The following is a 24,034-nucleotide window of genomic DNA, read 5'->3' as shown; positions in this document are numbered from 1 at the left end:
TGTTTATTGCTTCACAAACTTCAAACCACGCAAGCTTTTATTAATTCAAAAAATTAATTTTGTGGTTGGCATGTTCCCTCCACCCATCTCCTTAAGCTGTTTCAGCTGCTTTCCAGTTCTCTTGGCACGGCTCTGGTTTGTAGCACAGGAGATGACTGGCAGCCCTGGCACTCTGACAGCATTGCTAGCTATGCCTTTTCTAGGAAAGGGACAGGTCACAAGATGTAATGAATTATGTCTTACCAATAAATCCCTCTGTTCAGTTCTTTTAAAGCATCAGGTCTTCAACCTGCTTAGAAATAATAAATAAATAAATAAATAAATATAAATAGCAGTTTTTTCTCTGTTCTCCTTTGTGAGATTTGTTAACAAGGAAATGAGCCAGGGCACACACTCCAGTTCTGTCACTGCTTTTGGAAATGTTACAGCCATTTACAGCCAGCATAATTAAAAATTGTGGGAACACACCAGCAGCTTGTGGCTGGAGGACAGAAGTGGCTCTAACTGTATGCTCAAATCAAGTCCGGCAGCCTTTCTTAACGGGCTTCCCAGGAATATTTTGATTTCATAGCCATATGTATTCCACCTGAATGTACTCTCTGGTGGATCTGAACTGAGTACAGGTCCCAATAAAGCTGGGTGTTACCGACACCTTTATGACTTCCTTTAAGTAGAACAGTTTTCGCGTGTGACACTGAGTGCTCCCTTCCACAGCCTTTTCCTGGTACAGCAGGTTTGCACTCCTTTGTGACCTACAAAGTGACCCTACACTTTCCCCTTGGAGGCACAGATGTGCTGAATGATGCCAATTAGGTATGTAGCATTTAGTGAGTGCCATTTCTCAAGCTGACTAACTGTATTTTATATGTTTTTCCACTGTTATCTTTCATCTTCAGCTGTAGATTCTTGAGGTCTGTGTTACCTGCTGTGTAGTACCTAACTGCCAGGACCAAGGATTGTACATGCTTCTGCAGTACAGAGCACAAAAATCTTTTTGCTTTAAGAACATTTGCAAGGCTTTCCTCCTTTGTACATGATTTCTAAATCAGCAAACACAAAAGCCTAACTGGAGATCACATTTGTGTACAAAATCCATTTTGTGCCAAAACTAAGATATCCAAGTAGCAGAGAAAATGAATCAAAACCCACCGTTTATTTATTCGGTCTCCTTAATATGTATACATTAGTGTGTTCCACCCTGCTTTTTCTGGTAGGACTGTATAAATATGAGCCTTATCTCAGAGTAGATTCAGAGACCCACCTCTGTAATGCACAGGCAGACAGCTGGCCGCATCTCGTCCTCAAAGCTGGAAACACACCTTTACCAGCACTGTGCCACCCAGTCCTCCCCATGGATGACCACAAGGATTCCTGTGGGACGCATCCAGCCCCGTTTGTTTGACTTTCCTGGCAAGGAGAGTCTCTTCCTACCTTTCCTACCTTTGTTTTTCCTGACCTCAGCTACTTGTAGGCTGGGGCTCACTGCCAGCAAGGGGTCAGCGGGGCTGGCAAGAGCACCAGCATCGGGGCCATGCACTGGGTGCTCCCACACATACCTGGCACCTGGATGGAACAGGGGCTCCTGAGCCAAGTGCCCGAGCTTCTGAGGGCACAGCCAGATGTATAGGGTGCCCTGTGAAATGGTGGTGAGCAATCTGCAATTGCAGTTTTAGTCTTCTAGATGAGTCATAAACAGCCACAAACCTTTAAATGTCTCCTTTTAAAGCTTCTTAAACTACACTGGCAAGTCCAAGTCGTTAAACAATTTATGATCACTTCTCTGCCAGAGGATCTTGTGAAACAGCTTAAAGAGCAGATTGTACACAGTACCCAAGACTGTCACAGCTGAAGCCTTTCTTTACTCATGTCACCCTATCCCTTTTCTCCTTCTTCCAGACATTCAGTTCTTCCTGATTTTAAATATTTTTTCCGGATATTTTCATTACAACAGCAGCATATCTAGTAAGTCACCTCTTTACCAGCAGTCGCAGTGGAAGGGGAATTCATTACTCCATTTATTGGAGCAAGATCTTAAATAGTCACATTTACAGTAGATAAATATCACGCTTTCCCATTCCTGTTGCTAGCCCCATGATGCCATGCAAAGCAGCAAGGAGGCTGTGCCTGCTTCCAGCTTACTGCTCAGGTACGTACTGGTACAGCTACTGACTTCACTAAGAAGTATTCCAGTAAAACCCAAGCCAGCACAGACATACCATAATAAACAAATAAATAAAATGCAGGCAAATCTCAAGCACAAGAGTTGAGAAACATCACTTTTGCCTAAAGAGGTAAATTTTCTTGCATGTATTATTTGGCTGCAAGCGAAGAGACGGTTAAATGAGTCTGCCTCTGCCCAGCCACCACAGAGGAAAGATTCAAATTATCGAGCAGCTTTCATAACTGGAAAACCAGATATCCTCTCAAGTTGGAGAATGCACACATGCACTGCTAATGGACCTCACCATCTAGCAGCATGATGTTTTTATTTTATATTAGAATTGCTTGAAAGTGGGGCCTTTAATACCTCTATTGTTGTACATTTCTCCCTGAAAGTATGTTTAAAGGACTTTGATAATCAGACTCATTTCCTTAATTTCAAGCATATGTCTGAAAATGTATTATCCCAAGCTGATGGCATCAAAGAATGAATTAGGAATAAAGCCAAGTGAATAAAAACAAAGATATTTCCTTTCAGTTACTGTGCTGCCTTCACAGGCTGCAGAGCATTAGATTACTGAAATACCACTGGCACATTCTTCAAGATCTGCAAAGATCAGTGCCTTGCTTTCATATCCTCAGCATGGAACAAGAATGCAATCTTTGTTACACTCAGTCCAGCAAAGGCTCTTCTGTGATGAGCGGCTTTAGATACGCAACACCGGAAAAAAGTCTTTGAACTAGTGTTGTCTGCATTCCCGGTTTCCAAGACATATTTATCATAGCGAAGTTCCACTACTGAACTGAAAAATAAAAACAGCACCCTGGCTTTGATGACCTTTTTAAGGAAAGATCAGACAGCACATGCAACACTTGCATTCACCTTCTGTCCTTCTACATTGGTTGTGGAGAAGCTACTGCAGCTACCCCGCGTCCAGCTGAGGGCCTGCACACACCTGTCTGCTTCTGATGGGACCTGGCCCAGAGGGGACAGCAAGACTCGGGCAAGAATCATAGCATGGCTTGGGTTGGAAGGGACCTGAAAGCCCATCCAGTCCAAACTGCTGTTGTGGGCTGGCTGTCCCCCACCAGCCCACCAGGGCCCATTCAACTTGGCCTTTAACTATGATTTGAAACATCACCCTCACCTTCTGTGCAACCAACTGTTCTTATGATAGCATTCCTATAGCATATTTTCATCATCTCCTACTACTCCCGCCTGAAGCCTCTTCTGAGTGGGACCTGACAGCCTCACAGCCCTTCTTTGCACACACCCTAACTGCAAGGCCCACCCAGCTCCAAAGGCCAGCCACAGTATCAGGGAAAATGGCCATGGTGGGCAGGGCTGCAGCACAGCCAGCACCAGGCACTGCATAACACATGTGGACTTCGCATAGGGAGGAGGCACAGCCACAGGGACAGTGCTCTGAAGTGCAAGACAAAGCCCCGTCTCCAGCACAAATAACTCTCTCAAGCCACACCAGCTCGACTTTGTCCCCAAAGTCCCCATACCCAAAAGTTTCTGACATGCTTCTGAAGACAAAAGGAGGATTTAAGGCACCACTTCACAGCCCTTCAGCTGCAGGATGAGGAATTCTTGCCTGTGGGATACCTACAGTGTTTCCACAGTTCTGCCAACAGTAAATGTGTGATGTCTGAGTTGGGATGAAAACAAGCCTCTGGCAAGAAGGCAGTGTTCCTGCATTGGCAATAATTAAGCTGAAACCACAAAAGCACACAAGCTCATCTCACCAGCTAAGATTTGTTGCGGCTTTACTCAGACTAAATTCTCCATCCAACCTTAAGTTAAACCCTGTTATAGCAGAGCAGGAAGAGAGGGCTTGGAGAACATAAGCACAAGCTGTTAGCTGGGAGCTCAGGCCCACCTTCTGGCTCCAGCTCTGCTCCCATGCCTTAGCTTTGCCTAACTATGAGATGGGGGAGCACCTCCTATGAGGCTGGGAGGCAGCCCCTTTCCTTCCCAAGCACTCAAGTGAGGGATTCACTACAGCCCAACAGAAACCTCCCAAACTCTCTCCTTGCCTAAGCCTATGCCAGAAGGCAGCCTCCCCGGTGCTCTTCCTCCCAGGGTTCAGCAGCAACCTCAAAGCCTCCACTTCCAAGCAACAGTTCTTGCTGAATAAGTAACCCCCAGATCCCTTCTGTCATCCCTTGCTCCCTGAGGTCCTGTCTCTTGCAACTGTAAAGTATTAGTGGAAGAAATGACTCTTTGCAGCCCCACCCTGATGAGGCAAGCTCACCTGCATCCTCAGGATAGGTCATGCCCTGACAACCATCTGACTGCTCAACCGCTCCAGACATAGCAAGGGCTGTCCAGACAGCACAGGCCTCAGGGCAGGAGGAGACAAGTGGCTGGAGAACAGCAGTGAAGCAGCTGCTCCCTGTGGCTTTCAACCCCATGCATTTGGGCAAGCAAGTGGAAGCATGCTCACAGTAGCTAGGTAGGAATGTGCAAGAGCAGAGCTTGCGTGAGAGTGCTTCTCACCACGCACATGCATGTGCAAAGGTGTGCACCCACCTACACATTACTCCAGGTTCTTCCTGCCGAGAGGAAGAAATGCTGACGTAGAAGGCTAATGGAGAGCTTACCCAAAGGGCCTTGTTTCCAGATAATTTGTCCTTGCAACCATGGTGGTGCCAGCCTTTGGCCGTGCCAGAGTCCTTGGCTCACGCACCTCCTGCACCATCCCAGAGCAGCAAGATGCAGCAGCAGCCGCACAGGAAAAACCTTCTTCCCAGCTCTGCCTGCTCACAGCCATTCCCACCCTCACCATTGTTTTGGGAATAGGTGGAAAATGTCAACAGGGCGATGGGTGCGGGGGGAGGGGTCAGGAAAAAGGAAAAACAGATGATTAGATTTTTTAAATCAGCCAATAAGTTATATTAACTTTTCCACTGACCTTCTGTTGGGTCACATTATCAAGCTAGTGAATATGGTTCATGAAGATAGCATTATGCTCAGATTTCAAGCTGTGTAGAAAGTGCATCCCAAGCAGTTTGCCAAAATGGAAACGTCAGCTCTGCCAGAGGGCTGTGCTGCTGGGAGGCAGTGCTGCACGTTGCCCTGTGAGGGAAGCAGGATCCAGCCCCTACCAAATATCCCACTCCAATTCTTTGCGGCACTCTCTCCATGCTTACTTAAAAGGCCCAGATCCCAGGGAGGGTGAGGTCAGATTTTGCCAACTGTGCCTTTTACTGCTTTTTCCTTGACACTGCCTGCAGCTGTGACGGCACTAGGTGAAGGCACAGCTGCAGGTGCTGGGCACATACATGGAGTGGGCAGCACTGCATCCCCAAGCAGCATGACACCTTCTGCATGCCCACAAAGCTACCTGCATCGGCTTCTTGTGCAGCTGCAGTGCTGGAGCACCAGCAGGGAGGCTGGGGATGTTGGTATCTCCCAAAAGGCACAGATTGGTGCTGCGCTCAGTGAGGACAAAGGCGACCGTGCCTTGGCAGTTGGGGCAATAGAAAAGGGCAGGGGGAAAGTGTTCCCCAAGCTGCTAGGGCAGAGCTTGCCAAAGGCCTACGCTCATCATTGCAGTGGCACAGCTAGTACCATAAGCCTGTCCTGGTCTCCATGGAGAGCTGCTTGGCCTCTCTCACCCCTGCTAGCCTAGTGAGGCCAAAATTAGCTTCCCCTCCGCGTGCGCTGAGTAGAAGAGTCACAATTGTATCTCAGGAAGACATTATTGTACTCCGTGAGCCCTATCTTATCAGTGAGAGGAAAATAGGACTTTGACAAATTGCCTCTGCTGCAGCTAGGGTAAGCACATGATTCTCAGGAGTCGCCCACCCGCCAGCACCGCCATGGCCACTATTGTTCCCATTGCAGCACTGCGCGGGGCCTGGGCTGCGCGACCCTCCTGCTGGGAAGGAGCACGCAGGGCCCCGTGCATTGTGTTTGCAGCCGGCGCTGTGGTGGGGAGGCGGCTGGGCTTCGATTGATCCCTTTATCATCAGCTCTGAGTGCTGATAAGGTGACATCACCCGCCAGAGCGGGGACTTGAACCCTTTTGCAAGGAGATTGTTATCAGTGGACTCTGGCAGGGCTGTGCTCGTGCTTCAGCCAGCAGCTGAAAGCAGGGCCACCCCATGAGCCTTTGACACGATAGGAAGGGTTTGTTTTGCCTCACACAATGGCTGCTCAGATCCTGCCCAACAATGCTGCAGAGCGGCATGGGGAAGCCTCACAGCACATCAAAGGCATGACTTCTCCACCGCAGGGGCCTGGGGTCCCTGTAGGCATGAAGCACCCACTGAGGGAAGATGCGTGCCATTCCCTGCCTTCGGTCTGCTCTCACTTTGAATCAATTCCTCCTTTTGGCCCTTCTTCATTGTGGCAATGGCCATACTCCTGCTGTGTTGCACTCACCACCCACCACCACACTGGCTATGGTGCTCACTGTGGTGCCCCCACCTCCACTGCAAGCTGCTCCACTGCGTGGGGATGTTCCTGCACAGCCCCAGTTCAAGTGAGGATGAGGGAGCTATGCCCAAAGCACAGAATCATTAAGGTTGGAAAAGAGCTCGAAGATGAAGTCCAACCATCAACCCGTGTCCCTCAGTGCCACATGTCCATGGTACTTGAACTCTTCCATGGACAGTGACCCCACCACCTCTCTGAGCAGCCTGTGCCAGTGCAACACCAGTCTTTCCAAGAATTTTTCCTAATATCCAACCTGAAACAATTACTTCTTGCCAGAGTGCTGACAGGTTCCTCGGAAACATCCACAAGAGAGGACCTGGCCCTGCCCCACGAAGCACAGCCACTATCCAAAATTTGATTTATAATGGTGGAACACAAAAACAGTCACTGGAGCAGATCAGGGTCCACCTCATCCTGGCAAACCTGGGCCAGGCCACAGGCAGAGCAGGAGCTGTGTGGACAAAGCGGAGACAGCAGCACAGTGACCTTCTTTCACCCACCCTTCTGCTCCCTGCGGCACAGCCCTGGGACTTCCCAAGCCAGAGGTGGCAGCCCCAGCTTCTTGCTGTCCCCATATCATTCATCTGAGCTCTGCTGCCCAAAATATCCCACAATGATTTCCGCAGCTAATCTGGGCTGCCTCCGAATGTGCCTCCAGCCAGATCAATGTCAGACCTGCCTGTCTCTGTGCTCTGAGGCACAGTAATGCTGCTCCAACAGCACCAAATCCATCACATCCCCTTCTCAAAACTCACCCCACTCCCTGAGCAGACCCCAATCACACTGCCCCAGGACCACCCGCCAGACATTGCAGGGGCCCCAGCAGACATCTTCCTGCCACTCCAGGGAGCAGCTGGGGTGCCCACCACTTGTTTCACTTTGTGTTATCTTATCGCCATAGGAAAGGCAATACAGCAGAAGAATTTCCTCTCCTTTATCTTTCCAGCCTTTCCATTGTCTGGCCTCTGGAGTTCTGAGCCTCGCCACTCAGCAATTCACACGGGCCCTTGGAAAACTGGTTGCAGAGTTTTTATCAGCCTGAACTCTGCGAAGTCTCCTTCTGCCATGGCAGGGTCTGGCCTCCCAGTGCCCCATCCTCACCCTGCAGACATTTTCCACTGCCCAAGGGAAGTGCCAGCTCTGCTCCTCACTTGTGCAGTGCAAAGCAGCACAGAGCTACCCAGGTCCCCATCTCGGACCCTTTGCAGCTCTGACACAGCTCAGGCCAAGCACCCACCGCCTCCCACCCAGCTGCAGGGCCAGGGCAGCAGAGCACAGCCCGTGGCTTTGAAAGCTTCAGACAAAGCAGCACTTTGTGTGTCACAAATACATCAGCGTGGGCTGCGAGGTCCCCGGGATGCCACACACTGCAGCTGCAGCTTCAGCAGCATGCAGATGGCCCATGGCACTTGCACATGCCCAGTGCTGTAATGCAGTCTGGCTGCTCCCTCCCCATGATTGCACCCACAATCCTTCTGGTCCACACCACACATCTTATGAGGCACCAAGTCACCCTAGAGAGGAAGGTGCCCAGGCACAGTCCCTTTTTCAAATCCCAACTGATAAGGGAAGGCCTTTCCACGCCCACATTCAAGGGAGGGCACGGGCAGTCAATGCTGGACAAGAGCTACTTCTTCCCATAAAAAAACAGGAACAGGCTGGAATTGAAACTAAAACTTTCAGATTTCTCCTTAGCAATGCAAGCAAAGCTCAAAGCAGAACAAAATTAGGTTTCAATCCTCCTTGTGCACTCCCTCCCCCTTGGGCAATGTGAGGGAAGGGCTGAGGAGCCCAGGAAATGCTGGCTGAGTGACACTTAGGGTGTTTAACAGAGGGACCGCCTGGTTTCCCTGGGACCCATGGAGTGGCATTTCATGAGCATCATCTGTACTGCCAGAAGCACAGCCACTGAGCCAGGACAGTCAGTGCTCAGTGCTCATCCCTTGGGGACCTGTCACCTTTTGGAGTGGCCCATCACAGAAGACCCTCCCCACCCACCAGACCCTGGCAGTGATCATGGCCTCGATCATGGCCTCATGCTGAGGACACACTCAGCTGCTGTCCCTGAATGCCTAAGTTAGCATATCCCCAAAGCTGCCTGGGCCAGGAGCTGCTGCCAGGAGTACGAGGACAACCAGCTCCGAGGCAGCTGAGGGCTGCTCTGCAGGGACTTCCAGTTGCCCTTTTCTTGCAGCACCAGAAGCCTGGCTGGGCTGTGGCAGTTGCCCACTGGGACATAACGTTTCTTTTTCTTTGTCACAACTGTTACAACACCAAAGTGACAAAAGTGCAGGGGGACAGGGCTAGCTATATGCAACAGCCCAAAGCCAGGTTTGCTCCCCACAGCAAGCACAGGCCTCCCACACCAACACCATCCCAGGGACAGGCCCTTTTGCACAGTCACAGAGAATCAGTGGGACAGAGTTCCTCTGACTCAGGAGCAGCCTTTCTTTTCCTCATCCTCACAGTGACCTCCTTTCGTGTCCCAGGATGAGTGGGGCACTTCTTTTCTCTGGCTGGGCAAGGTTGTCCCCTAACGGCAGCAAAGGGGATTTCAGCATCCTCCAGAGAAATACTAAGCATTAATGGGCAGTGCTATGACCATACAGCTGTACAGCACTCGTGGGCACAGCACTCAGCACCACATCCCAGGGGTCCCAACTTCTGGTCCTCTCATCTAGGAGCAAACAGGTACTGAAGTGTTGGCACACCTCCTGTGCTTTCTCTCTATACCTTGAGCTCTCCACCACACCCCAAACCAACCCTCCAAGTAGCAGCACAACAGGCAATATTCGCAAGCAAAATGAGCCACTTCTACAGCAAAGCCAGCCCCTAGGAGGGGAGAGAGAGCTCTGGGTGCTGATATGCTGCAAACTCGCAGAACGAGCCGTAGCTGGTTACAGCCTGCATGCTCCCTCCATGTGAGCAAATGGCACTCAAAAATGGAAATTTGATGCCTACAGAAAGTACTGAGAGGCACAAGAGGCTCACCCAGCAGGTGGCTGCAGCAAGGCACAATGCCTGCTTTGTGTAGTCTCGTGGCAGCAGCAGATTTTGTGTTGCCTCATGCCTGGCAGCTGCTCGGCGATGCTATGCTGAGCTGTCAGCACTGCTGGCCCAGCATTCCCCAGCAAGGGTAAGGCAGGGCAGATGTGGCTCATCAACAGACCAAACCACCACAGGAAAGCATTAAAGCACTAACTGAGCCACAGTCCTTGCCTATTATTTAGTTTGCCCACTGCTCAATAGCAGCATAAAACATTAACAAGCTTTTGGGTCCAGAACTCTTGTTTATGATCCTTCCTCTATTGAAGTAAAAGCCTTTTAGCACAGCAAGCTGTCTGCATGTAATACACTTCAGCAAACACTGCTGGCTCAGATTTATGCTGTCCTCCATTCACTCATGCAAACACCACAAGTGGCTCAGCAGCTTCTGCAGCAAAAGGTTTCTGTGAGCAAAAAGCAGAATTTCTCAGGGCCTGCTGCTTTGGATGTCAGTCATTCAACAAGATTTGGGATGGCTCATCCAGCAGGGAAGCTCACAGAGACCTAAGTGTATCTTGCTGACAATGCAATAGGAACTCCAAGTACATGCAGCGTGAGCTAAGATTTCAAAATGATTTGACAAGAGAGAAGTGGAACAGAAAAAAATATGAAGGGTGCTCCAACGTTAGCATGATGGATAAATATGACAAGTAATAGCTTAAGATAAGGCAAAAAGAAAGGGGCATTTCCAGGCAACTAGGTCCCTGGAATAGCACTGGCCACAAAAGCACAACCCACTCCTACAAGGGTGGGAAAGTCTGGTAGGAGACCAATTTAGCTGAGGCACATTCTCTTCAGGAATGAAAGGCAAAAATGTTCTCCAGAACAGCCAGACATAATAATGTCTTCTGAGAATCCAATGTCCTTTATGGGACATTGACTTAAAATACCATCAACTGTATTTGTTCAGTGTAATTATGGCTGGCAGGGAAGTATCTTCCCTTCAAATTATGTAATTAAGAACTTGAATGCAGAGACTCGAGGGAAAGCAGGAGCCAAGGTGAGAGCTCTGCTATCGGGATCCTTTGCACATACAGTGCAGTGAAATCAGTTACAGAGGACCAGCGCACAAAGGGTCACAAAGGCAAAAGCAGTTTGGTTTCATGACTCACATCTGCTGTGGCTCTACTCAGCAACTGCTTTTGTATCTCCATCCGTGCTTAAGGCGAAGGAAAAAATTACAAGACAGCATTCCCTTTTTTAGTATCAGAGACCAGCATCCACATCTGTTACTGTGCTCCACCACCTAAAAGCAAAGCCCAAATTGACTTTGTGAGCCTTTCCAGTCCTATCATTACTCCGTGCTGTAGGAGGAATGAAAAGCACTGACCACATACACAAATATTTTCTCAGCAGGGAAAACAAGGAATATGTCCTGCTTAAGTCCAACCCCAAGTAAGCAGAATCTTTTTAGCATCAAATACTAAAGTACATGCTGAAATCTGCTGTTAATTATACTTCTGAGATCAGATAATGTATAACAACAGGCAGCAAGACAATATACACAACAATATGCAAAGTAAAATCCTCACCATGTTTTAGGATAAATGAGCACCAGCATATTTTTTGACAGCCACATGGAAAAGAGTGTTTTAAATTACCAACAGGAAATCACAAAAACAACTGATGCCAGCTCAGTGTGAAGGAAAGGCTGGTTTCACAGTAGGACTACATAAAATAGGGCTGAGTAGAAAAGGAAGATGGCAATAAAAATCTTTGAAGTAATTTTTCAGCACACTCAAGTGTCCTGTCAAATCAACAAGCAAGCTTTAAAAAAACAAACAAACAAACCAGGAGATGAGCAATACCATCTCAGAAGGTAACAAACATCACTCATTAAGATTCAATGGTTTATAAAGATTTTAGTCAGTTTTACAGGGCTTGCTTAAGGAAAAAACACTCCTGCACAGCTCCATCTGCTTCCGTTGAAAGGACATCTCAGCAGTGCCCAAATGCCTGGGCTGGCTTCCAAGTAATACAAGTGGCCAGGCCCAATTTTTTTCTCTCAGAAAAGATGAGCTCCAAAGTATCAGAACCCATTCTTATCCCCTGCCCAGGCCAACCCACAGCGCAGAGTTCCAAAAGTGAGCTAGTGATGCCCACTTAAAATTCTTCCCATAGTCCACGCCTGCAGGACAGTGATGAGCCTGCCCTGGCAAGGCAGGGTACTGGGGCCATGGCTAATTCTCCAGATGCTTAGTGATCCTGCGAACTTTCTCCTTCTTGTTCCTGTTGCCGTGTTTTTTCCAGGGCTTTCCTACCACACTCCCAGCATTGTGTGCAGGCACAGACACAAGGCCACTGCCAGGCCGGTATCCCATCGTAGCCCGGACGCCTTTCATCAGAGCACGAACGTTCTCCTGGAAGGGGGGACACAGTCACCAGTGACTGATGAGAAGATATGCAATCACGAGGATCTGTGATACATTAATAAAACCAGACACAGGCGAGCTCAAACCCTACAAGACTTGCTCAGTCCCCAGCTCCAGAGCTGCAGGAAAGGTCAAGTCACGCGGCTGAGTGAAGTCTGCCAGTGCTTTCCAGTTCTGCCTGCAGCCGTGCCTCACTGAGCCAGGTCCTCAGTGCTCAGCACCACGAGCAGAGGTGGAATGTTTAGCAGACACAGAGCTCCAACAGACATGAGCTACGGCGCTAAGATCGATTCTCACAGCCCCTGCTTTGCACACAACACATTGTCTTTACAAACAAATCTGGCGTCTGTGAAAGCCAGAGACTAAAATAACTTGCTCAAGTCTGTAGTGTGGGTAGCACTGCTGGGGCTCACAGCCAGACGTGCCAGCACTTTGGCCAGACAGAGGAAGAGTCTGGTAATCCTAAAAATTCTTTTCAGGTCACAGCCTTCTGAAAAGCTGTCTTTGAAAAAAGTCTTAAGTTCTTGGTTTCAAAATGCATGACTATCATTAGCTGTGCTGCAACAAACACTGTTCATACCCAGCTAATAAGCAGAACGGATCACACTGTCTGATACATCCTCATCACTGCTAAACACTCCACTCTGATCTTTTAGGTATGCAGACTTCATCAGTTATGGATTTGACATTTAATGCCAAGTCATTAATAATTCTTTTCAGTAATGTAGGGGCAAAATGGACCCCTGTGGGACCTAACAAGAAGCACACCAGAGAAATTTCCGTCTCCCACCTCACTTTCAGATTTCTTATCTAGATTTTAAGTCAGATTCCATGTTCTATTCTTTTCATCCGATCTCAGGTTCTGAATCAAAACAACCACATAGTACTAAGTCAATTTGCCTTAAAGAAGCCTATTATGTCCCCTAAATAAGGGATCTCAAGAAAGTAAAGTTAGCTTGGAGGACCAGATTGTCCGAAACCACATTGTTGGTTACTGCGTCCTTTCTTTGTCCTTCTCGTTTGCTCAAGATTGATGTTAGGCCCATAACAACAAGGGCAACCCTGCTGCCCTTTTAAAACAAACTTTTGTGTACCTCATTAGCTATCTTTCAGTCACCTGCGACATTCCTAGTGATTTACGAGATAATAAAAAGAACAAAGAGATATTGGGTAGAAGTTATGTGCATAGTATGAAAGAGCATCAACTTAACTCAGTAAGCCTTTGCTCTCAAAGCCATGTTTTTCCAGTATCTGTGACATATCAATGCTACTGTAATAACTCCTAAAAAATCCCCCCCCAGGTTTACCTGGTGGAAAAATGATTTGTCCACCACATTTTCAATTTGTTTTGCTTTGGTATTCTTTGTAGGCTTCTCTGGTCCACTGGCTTGGACAGTTCTGCTCCCTGGACACCTTTCATGCTGGTGCTGAAAACCATCTGGGTCAATGCCAGGAGGTGGATGGCAGTATAACAGCTTCCCCTGTGGAAATAATGGTACAGAGTTAACAAAAAAATCAGAGACCTATAGAAGAAAGAGAACAACTCCACAGCTAAGAAGGGCCCTGGAACTTCAGGGGACTTGTGCTGGCAGACTGTCTGGTCTCTTTTCCCAGGCATCTTCTGGCTCAAGTTTTAAGTTAAAGCATCATTGTAATCCAAAGCATGACCTTCAGCTGTTGCAGCTACAAAACCCAGTTCAGACAATACAGTACAGGATTCTCTGAGGAGTACTGCAGGATCCTATTAAAAAATACTCAACAATAAGTTGCTGACAGGTGCTATAAAAGCATGCAGTACTACAACACTCAGAATAGCAGTCCTCTGATATAAAAATACTGACTCAAATAAACAAAATGGTTCCATTTCCTGAAAAGATTCTATCTGCTTTAAAAAGATGATGATTCCATTTATTTAGAACATAAAAATGGCCTGATTTAAAGCATATTTTGATGTACATCAATTTTATCCAAAGGAATGGAATTCATTTTATTGTGATCCTTCACGCTCCAGTAAAAGTTTCAGTTCACCTCCCAGCAGGAAAGAAAACCCAAACGTAGTAAGAACTTACACTGACATAGTCTTTTAGCACATATCGAGCTGATCTCGGTTGGTCTGGCTGTCCATGGGCTGTCATAAAGCCTCTCATATCTGTAAGACAGAAAAATGCCACTAGGGAACCTGCTATTTCATCATTTTTTTTTTAGGCCCAGAGAAGATTAACTGCATCAAAGAATCAGACAAGGGAGATAAGCCTTCACTGCATTCTTCAATCTAATTCGAGATGCAGCTGATGGGAAGTATCTAAAACAATAGAGTACCAAAGAACAATTTGAAGGATACAGCATCGTACTGCAGACTGGCAGGACGTTTCATGAACCAATGCAACACAATCACTACATCTGTTGGATGAAATTGGCAAAGCACCATTATAACACATGAAACTAGCTGTTAAGAGAGGCTCTTTGTGGGAGGAGGGTAAGTCCTTTTGGGAAGCTCAATGCATAACAAACCTGACATTAAAATCTTCTAAGGCTGTTTTTCAGGACCACGCACATAGTACAGGAGATAGGTTTTAAAGGGATCATCACTCACATCCATATGCTGTTAGAAGCTCTTCAGCTGTTGGTTTTCGATCTGGATCCTCATCTTCCCTTGGCCTGATGATACTTATTCCATAGGTCGCTTCCAAAATGTTTCGTGGGATATGCTGGCAAACATAAACTAGTGAAGGAAACCACCTCGTGATTTTCAGCTACAAAAGTAATCTCTGCCCATGTCACTTAAGAGCACAGGTTAAAAATTGTTTGGGATCTTGTTGCAAACCAGAAAAGCAATGCAAGTCTGATAAAAGGATAAACTTAAAATGAGACAACAAAAGACAAACACAGCAGGGCTGTTTTACACAACATACACCCCCACTGCTCTCAATGCATAAGCACACATACGCCTAAAAGGGCTGTAACATGCTACATCCCATATTCCAGATCCTCTTGCAGCCATTCACACAAACCTCATGCAAAGGATATTAAAGAAATGGGTGGAACATGATCCCTCATCTGGTCTATAGGCAGAATTCCAGAACAAATCATCTCTGCTTTGGTGGAGACGAACGATGGCATCACCAGACCAGGGCAATCACAGAGGCACAGGCCAGGCTCCACATACAGAGTCTACACAACAAATAAGCAATGAGTTCACCAAGGCAAGTCAGTGTCCATGGAGGAAAAAGGAACAAGAGATCAAATGCACTCATGAAACAGAGATGCAAATGAGAATAAGCAGAAACTTTACTAACACAGACGTCTGCCCTGCTGGCCCCAGCCAGTGAATTAAGAAAATCCTATGCAGAACACAGCAGCACTTCCAAGGTTCCTAAACAAGGTGCCCAAATCTGGGTAGACAGATCTCCAGCTCTCCAGTCTGATGGGCCACTGTCAGAGGAGAAAGCAATCCAGAAATCTTTAACTGTGTTGGACATTTTGACATCGGTGGCAGACTGCAGAAGTACAAATGTCACAATGTCTACTATATCACTGGAGCTGCCAATTCAAAATTATGTGCTTGGTTAATATGAAGAAGGCAGCATAACTCAGCATGCTCACAGCAGTAAGAAAGGACAAGAAGGGATGGTTTGAAGCTTGACATTCAGCTACTTACAGGCGCATTTAGTTTTAGGAGGTTAAGCTACCTAAATAAGACGTGGAAAATATCTCCATGGCACAGCTGCTCTCTTGAGACACTCTCAAAGCATAGCAAGAGTTTGGAAACAAGGCCTGAAGTTGCAAAATGATATAAATTGAGACCACCCTCCCTAACCTAAACTCTGCTGGGCAGAGATCAGACTGGCAAAAAGAGTTCTCAGTAAGTTCATGTGGTAATTAATATTTCATTATGATGTTCTCTTCTACCATAGAACTAAACAAATACAGCAAAGCTCTTTGTCAGCAGTACCTGGAAGTGCTTCGTGTGGCCTGGTGTTGCAGACACCGACACCTTCTTATCTCCAAGAATTGTGTTGATTGTTGAACTTTTGCCAACATTAGGGTAACCCACCTAGATGACAAGTGAAGGATAACAGTGATACTAGGCAGGATCGTGCTCTGACACAAAAGCATTTTAATAAGTACTGAAAATATAGGCAAGCAGTGTGGAATACTGCATTCCAGCAACTCCAGAATTAATCTTTCCACAAAACCCTTAGTGATTTGCACTTGCTAGTTTTTCACTTTTACATGGAGACAGGCTACAGCATGACTGCTCCCCTTGAAAGTTGTATGGATTTAAAAACTTAGATTTAGCCAGTCCCACTTTAAGCACGAGTCCCAACTCACCAGTCCAACATTTACTTCCCCATCCTTCACCCTTGGTCCACTGTGCAGGGTTTTGAATATCTCCAGTAGCTCATTTCTCTGTACCAGATGGCTAAAGTTCTTGACATTCCTGTTCTGCTCTTGCACTACATGCTGCACTGCAACAATATCAGTTGTGCTTTCCATGCACTTTGGGGCAATAGCATTTACTTTGTCCCCACCTTCATCTTCAGAACAGGTTTGCCAGTTATCCTCTTCATCATCTTCACAGTCTTCATATTCATCACTACTGTCATCGTCAAAAAGCAAACACTGGTTTTCACTTTGCAAAGCACTGCCTGTGGATATGCTTTCTGCACTATCTTCTGCAGTGACATCTTCTTCTTGACTGGAACTTTCCTCCTCAGAATCACTCAGGTCATCTGCTACACTGTCAGCATCCAGTTCCTGTGTAAACAGTATTTCATAGGTGAAAGTTAAATACTGCACACAGAGTGCAGCTGTTTACTGCACTTGCTGCAGTGTAAGTCAATCATCTTTTTGTCATTCAGATCCCAAGGACTAGCAGTTAACTCTTAATGTTGCACTAGGGGATTTAGGGGACTGAAGAAGGACGTACCAACAACCAGTTCATTTTAGGAGACTGAAAAAAATATTCCAAGGGGTACTGTTAGCATTGTTGTGAAGTTATCAGAGATCTCCATTCTCAGGAGCACAACTGTGTTGTGTCTGCTTGTTGCTCATGCTGTATCTTTACATACAACAGCAGCAGAGCCCAGAAAATGTTTTTTTGAAAATTATCAAATGCTCCAGGCATTAGAATAAAGAATATTTTCAAAATATTCTAAACACAAAAACATTTTGTTTCAGATCTAAATATTTCAAAAAAAAATTTTCAAGATGCCTTATTCTCAGTCCAATCCTTTATATTTTTTCCCTGCAAGTAATTCACATTTAAAAATCAAGAGTTCTCCATAACAATAGTATTTTGACCTTTAAACTAGAAAGATTAAAAGATTTAGATTAGATATTAGGAGGAACTTTTTTATTCAGAAGTGATGAGGCTCTGACACTGCCTCCCAGAGGGGTTGTGGATGCTCCATCGCTGCAGGCATTCAAGACCAGGATGAACAGAGCTCTGGGCAGCCTGAGCTGGAGGGGGGTAGCCAGCCCATGGCAGGGGTGTAACTAGGTGATCTTTATGATCTCTTCCAACTCGAGCCATTTCATGACGGTTACGATGACTAAAAGGTGCACCAGTTCATTCTCCATTTTACCCTCCCCACTTTTGCCCCCAAATCAATTATTAAAATGCTGTTTTATAGCCACACAGCTTATGAGAGAAATCCTACCTTGAGACGTGCCTTTCCTAGAGAGGAGCTTAGATATACCAGAGATGTAACTGCAAAACAAGTTACTGGTGGCAGCCAGCACACGCCCAGTTTGAACTGGTCACCCACCTTTACTTCTCCAGAGAGCCGCCTGCTCTCTGCCAACGCCGACCAGAACACCACTTTAACACCCTCCTTCTCAAAGAACTGCGCCCAGGCAGCCCGCTGCTCTTCACTCAGCAAATCTGCTTTGTTTATCAGGATCATGTTCTCCTTGTCATTGCTGACTTCCTTAACATAACTTTCCTGGAGAAAAGGGAAAAATAAGCTCTCACCAAGGTTTCAACTCCTCACCCAGGGTAATAGAAAAGCAGCAGGAAAGTTACACCATCCAGCTCCATGTGAGTGTAGTTAGGTTTACTGTCTCTCTTGGGCTAGATGGATCTGGTGTTGTGCAGACAGCTACAAGCACAATATTGAAGCACTCAACTACTCAATACATGCTGTTCCTGGCCACAAGCACGAACATCTTGTCTGCTTAGACTGGTGGCAAGACATTAGCCAGAACATCAAGCAGGGATTCCTAAGAGCAGTTGTTTGAGCAATCTTATATTGCAGCGATGTGGTATTGTACAGATTTTCATTACAAAGTTGTCCCTTCAATAATTTTTAATCCTTTTTACATTACAAAGATAACTACCGTTTTTATTCCATCTCAGTGCTCATTCCATCATGTTACATGGCTTAACGTATACAAAAAATAAATCACACGCATAAGCTCTCAGAAATAAAAATGAAAACGATCACGAAGATGGTTTACTTACCAGATCTTGGCATCTAAACAGAAGGGGGTTTCTAGCATCCACAATCTGGACAACAATATCACTAAAAAAAATGAAAAGAACACTGTGAAATACTGCTCCTTATACTGTCACAAAGAAAGAAATAATGCTTTACTCGCTTTTCAGACTTTGTTATGAATTTCACTTATTTGAATTGCATTAACCTATTAAGTACCTTTACTGAAATAAGAAAGCATCTTAGCATTCCACATGCCCCAAAAGGATGTTTATGCTACTAGCCAATATTGCTGTACACTGCTTGTCTCACTCAGCCAGTTCCCCTTGTAAGCAAAGGGAAAGCAAGTACGCCGACTCTATTTGCCTCATGATTCTTCTTGCTCATTTCTGTTATCTCAGGACAGCTTCAGAACACAGCTGGTTGAATGGAGGAATTAAGTCACTAATCACTATGCAGTTGGATAAAAAAAATAAAACAATCCCTCCAACCCCAAGGGAGTCATCAAATAAGTTACATGGGTACAAAGGAGTACTGAAGAGAGACTGAAAGAAAGCTGGCACTAGGTACTCTGATAGGATACAGAAAATTGTTCAATCACACAGCTGGGTGACAAGAAAAGGCTGACAAGCAATCATATTTAGCCAGCAAGGTAAGGGATTGGAAGACTTTCCCCCCCACTAAGTTTTAAGACAGCATACATACTCACCCTACCCTAAACAAAAAGACACAATATGAGCAGAAAGGCATTAACAACACACTGCAGCCACCTCACAATACACACTCACAGTGCACACGGTGATACACTGCAGCAGATGCTCTCAACCCAGCTCTCACACACTTAGAGCCCCAGTGGAACCCAGTACAAAGCCACTTCTGTGAAAGAATAAGCACATCATGACCTCACTGCTGAAGTATTTTTCAATTTTAAGAAAATCAGAAGAGATGCTCTCAAACTTAATTACTAGTGAAATTAAATGCCTCCATCAGATTAACTTAGGAGATAGCACTCCTATTGTATTCCAGCTCTGCAGAGCAAACAAAGCTATTTCTGTGATGACAGGCTGTTCTCTTTTGTGCACTGTTGCAACTTCTCTGCATGACAAGAAGCCAAAGAGCAAAAGGCTCTTTCTTTCCAAATGCTACTTAGTTGTTCTTCCTTGTCTCTCGGCCCTGGGAGTCGGGATTTAGCTGTGTGGTTGAGGGGGGGGGGGGCAAGGGTTAATCTTGGCAAGAGACCTCAAAGAAACATCCTCAAAAGATGCTTCCCACGTGGTTACCGGAAGAGGCCAAGGGCAGCAGCATCTGAATAACCCTCAGAGACTCACAACAAACAGACTGCAGAGTTGCCATGCTGAGACCCAACACGCACTACAATCAGCTGCTCCTCCTGCCATCAACTTTTGATCACTTCAAAGCAAAATCACTTCAGAGCTGACAATGAAATATTACTTACTGTAATTGCATTTCCTGTGCTCAGACACTTGATATTTGATTCAAAGGCTTCAATTCAGGGGGGAAAAAAAAGAACAATACACAATAATTTTAAAAAGCAAATAATTTATATATATATATTTTTTTTACCTTCTTTCAATGACTCTCCAAAGCTGACGCCAAAATTCCAGATTTCTTTCAAATGGGGTTAGAATTAACTTTTTTTCTTCCTCAAGGCTATGGCAAAACAGAGAAAAGACATCATATTTCTTATCCTATGTATTATGTCTTATGTCTTATGACATATTTCTTGTGTTATGGCAGGCAAAGAGCACAACACCAATTCCTCCTTAGACCCAGGAAGCTTTAGCTGCAGAGAGAGCGATAATAATCAGACTCAAGCAGTGGGTACTATTTCTGTTAGCAGAACACTGGTTCAACAGGTACACAATGGCTCCAGACTGTAAGAAGGGAGAAGCAGTAAACTATGGAAAGCACAAAAACATGCAAAAAGAACACTTGTGAAATCTCAGAGCCACCAAGTTTCACCTTTGTGAAAATAATGTATTTTGGGACAGTACTTGAAACTGGCCTATGCAATCTTTAACTCACTGTTACTAGAGCATGAGTGACTTTGCTCAGGGTAAAGTGGATTCATTGTGTGCATGCAGTAACACAACCTAACCTGCCAAGCCAGCCAAGGCAGCATGGGAGCAGCACAATCTGCTCTAGACAGGGCTGGCAGCACCATGCTATAGAAATTCAGGGCAGCACTGCTGCTCTTAAACAAGATGTTCTTCACTCTGCAGGCAAGAGCAGAACGCTCCATTGTGAACATCAGGGAATCACAGGGACAAAGTTTAATGAAGCATTTTAACAAACCAGATAACAGAATCTGGAAAACAGGAAGCAGTGCCTATGGGTAGGCACTACAAGAATCTTGGCTATACTCAGTACAAGAACGTGCATACAGAAGAGAACTACACAGAACTCATGATAAAGACGTGCCTGAACTGTGGCTGGGATGTCCAGACTTCAAGAATAAGTGCAGAATACCACTGAGAATAAGTAATTTTTAGAAGTCTAGCAAGGATAAACACAATCCACCTCTGCCTGTATCTCAGATTCCAGCCAGCTCGTTTGCCACAGGCACAAGCAGCATACTCACTGGGCAAGCTGTCGCCTCCACTCAAGAAAGCTCTCTCTCTCAGCTTGCTTCAAGTCTTCAGAACTGGTTGTCCTATCCCAATATGGCCTGCAACAAGCACATTTTGGAGTGAATGGTCACTTTTAGCAGTTATACTACATACATTACTGCAATACACATTCATGAAGAATACAGGTACCACACACTCACCTACACTGACATGGCTGCAGTTCACACATGCACACACCTCTTTTCTGCAGCTTCAAGTACTCCTCCATTTCTTTCTTCGCTCTAAATCCCACCAGCTCACACAACAGGCTGCTGTCCCACACACAACAGACCTCACAAGACTGGTTTTTGCAGCTAACATTTGCAGGGTTTAATTAGGGTCCACCACACAGAGAGAATCATAGAATCATCTGAGTTGGAAGTGACTTCTGAAGGTCACCTACTCCAACCCCCTGCAATGAACAAGGACACCTACATCTCCATAGGTGCTCAGAGCCCCATCCAGCCTGACCTTGAGTGTCTCCAGGGATGGGGCACCACCACCTCTCTAGGCAACCTGGGCCAGTACTTCACTAACCTTAACACAAAAAAACTTTTTCTTACACCCAGCATAAATCTTTTCACCCCTATTTTGCGACTATTATCCCTTGTCCTATTCACAACAGACCCTGCTGAAGTCTATCCTCTTCCTTCTTACAGCCCCCCTCCAGATACTGAAAGGCCACTCTCAGGTCTCCCCGTAGTCTTCTCTTCACCAGGCTGCACAGCCCCAGCTCTCTCAGCCTGTCCTCGCAGGGAAGTGTTCCATCCTCTGGATCATTTTTGTGGCTCTTTTCTCTGTGGATGCCCTCCAACAGGTTCATGTTATTTCCTACACTGAAGACTCCACATCTGGACACAGTACTCCAGGTGAGGTTTCACCAGCACAGAACAGAAGGGCAGAACCTCCCTTGACCTGCTGGCCACAATTCTTTTGATGCAGTCCAGGATACAGTGGGCATTCTGGACTGCAAGAGCTCTGGAAAGGTTTGCTAGGTGGGAACAGCCTGCACCTCCAGCAGTGCCAGGCTTTGAGCTGTAAACACATCCAATCAGGGCAGATGTGCTGGGATTGGCAGCATTTGCACTGCCACTTACAGCAGGTTCGTGTAGGTGAGGCAATAACTTCACAGTACAGGTGAAACAACGTGCCATCCCCAGGCCTTCAGCTCAGCCTACCGCACAGCATAGTGTTGGCCCAACCCTGCAGGACCCACCTCCGAGGGATGCGCAGGAACTGCCGGTTCTCCTCATGCAGCTGCCGGACGTGCTGGGCCTCCTGGGCCGTGAGCAGGCCAGTGCGGCTCTGGGCAGACACAAACTGGATGTTCAGGCGCTCTGCGTAGCCGGTGGGAGAGACCATGGCAGCGTCACCCCGAGCCAGCCGCCCGCCGCCGCCACTCCCGCCCCTTCTGACCCTTCTCCGGCTCCGGACCCCACGGCCCACCCCGCGCCCAGCCCCGCTCCCCTCCCCGGCCACCTCCCGGGCTCCCGAGCCCCTCACCGGCCACGAAGCGAGTGCCGGCGAGCTCCGCCGTGGCCAGGAACTCCTCCAGCGGACTCTGCTCCACCGCCGAGCGCCGCTCCGGGCCGCTCTCGCCCACCACCTCGCTGGCGTGCAGCTGCCGAGACAGACGCCACCGTTACCCCGTGAATCCCGGCTCTCCCCGACTCCCCCCCGCACCCCGGTCCGTACCCATGACGCGGCCCCGCGCCGCTCCGAGCCGCGATGCCGCTGCAGAGAGCGGCCCAACCCCGAGCCCCGCTTCCTGCCCATGCGGCCCAATGGAACCGGAAGCGCGGCCGCCCCGCTTCCTGCGCCCCGCCCGCAGCGCTCCGCCGCTCCCCGCCGCCTCGGAGCCGCGTTCCGGGCGCTGAGGTTCCGGGCGACCTCGCACCTCCGCCGGGGGGCGCGGAGACTCTGAGCCCGGCGGTGTGCGCGGCGCTCCGCCTCGAGAAGTTCGCTTCTGCTCGCGCCTGGCCGCCCTGCCGGCCGCTCTGCCCCGGAGCGAAACCGCTGTTCGGGTTCTTCATGCAAATCCCGGGAGTCGTTCAGCAGCAGCAGGTCGTTTGCAAACGCGGTGACACCAGCGCGTTTTGCCTCAAGGGAACATTGTTCTTTCTGGACAGCTTCTCCTCCATTTTGCTCCCAGGCAACCCTGGGAGAGCTCAGGACTGTGTCCGAAACATTCATGTGACGGCCATTCATTATTCATGCAGTTTCACAACGCTCCTTTCAGCGGTGTCACCAGCCCCAGCCCCACGAGCAGATATGACACCAACCCCCCCAGTGACACAAGGACAATTCCGCTCTGTGCAAGGCTGCATCTGCCAGCCCCCCTTGTCCTCAGCTGCATCCCAGCCTGAGCACTGCGGCGGGGTGGGAGCCTCACCCAGCCGGTCCAGAGACAGCTGGGACAGAGAGGCCTGGTGTCGGCAGAGGAACCACACGATGTGCATCTGCCCAACGCCTGGGGTCACAGCGCTCAGGGAGCCTTCGGGAACGGGCTCGCTCCTCTCTGGAGCAGCAGCAGCACCGCAGGGAGCTGTGTGCTGCAGGCTGGGCCCCGGGATGCCAGTGGCCCAGCTGCAGCCTTCGGGTGAGTTGTTTAGACTGCACTTATTCTACAGCCGCAGAGACAATCGCCCTCCTGCCTGGTGCAGTGCGTGAAGGCCAACCACACAGCTGTGTGTTGCTGCGGGCAGGAAGCTGGTAGGGTGGCTGCAGCTCCCCACTGCAGCCCGCTGAACGTCGGGCAGAGGACGCTGCCCGGAGGCCACTCTGCCCCTCGGCTGCAGCGGGAGGACGGTAGCCCCATGATCATCCCCAAAGACATGGGGAGGGTTTGCACCCCGTCCCCCACTGCCTAATTATAGCAGCAGGAAGCGCCGGGGCCGCCCGTGCAGGAAGTAGGGTGTGCCCGCCCTGGGTGGCTGA

At 47.8% G+C, this 24,034-nt stretch overlaps 1 protein-coding gene across 2 annotated transcripts; it reads right to left on the bottom strand.

Annotated features, from left to right (window-relative positions):
- Positions 1 to 11,491: 11,491 nt before the first annotated feature.
- Positions 11,492 to 23,145, bottom strand: LSG1 (large 60S subunit nuclear export GTPase 1). 2 transcript variants are annotated; one of them, XM_085233106.1, is made up of 14 exons: positions 22,793 to 23,145; positions 22,601 to 22,718; positions 22,314 to 22,402; positions 21,070 to 21,156; positions 20,052 to 20,138; positions 18,494 to 18,554; positions 17,799 to 17,975; positions 16,360 to 16,785; positions 15,980 to 16,081; positions 15,055 to 15,198; positions 14,621 to 14,744; positions 14,097 to 14,176; positions 13,335 to 13,508; positions 11,492 to 12,015 (listed from the first exon to the last, which is right to left on the bottom strand). In XM_085233106.1, the coding sequence occupies exons 1-14, from the start codon at positions 23,128 to 23,130 to the stop codon at positions 11,836 to 11,838; spliced, it is 2,187 nt and encodes a 728-aa protein (XP_085089232.1). In that variant the 5' UTR covers positions 23,131 to 23,145; the 3' UTR covers positions 11,492 to 11,835. The 2 variants fall into 2 exon arrangements, with proteins under 2 accessions (XP_085089232.1, XP_085089231.1); XM_085233105.1 differs by having other exon boundaries at positions 22,314 to 22,434; positions 22,793 to 22,948.
- Positions 23,146 to 24,034: the final 889 nt, after the last annotated feature.

Source organism: Meleagris gallopavo, chromosome 11, assembly GCF_905368555.1.
Source record: "Meleagris gallopavo chromosome 11, MGAL_WU_HG_1.1, whole genome shotgun sequence".
In the NCBI taxonomy this organism is placed as follows: Eukaryota; Metazoa; Chordata; class Aves; order Galliformes; family Phasianidae; genus Meleagris; species Meleagris gallopavo.
This window is presented reverse-complemented; position numbering and strand designations above follow the sequence as displayed.

Excerpts from the sequence above, each read along its gene's own strand:
- LSG1 (XM_085233106.1), bottom strand. The coding sequence starts at position 23,130 with ATGAAGAACCCGAACAGCGGTTTCGCTCCGGGGCAGAGCGGCCGGCAG. Across the intron at positions 14,177-14,620 it reads GCTTCTAACAGCATATGGAT|ATATGAGAGGCTTTATGACA; the intron begins GTGAGTGATGAT and ends TCTGTCTTACAG. Across the intron at positions 13,509-14,096 it reads TGCTAAAAGACTATGTCAGT|GGGAAGCTGTTATACTGCCA; the intron begins GTAAGTTCTTAC and ends TTATTTCCACAG.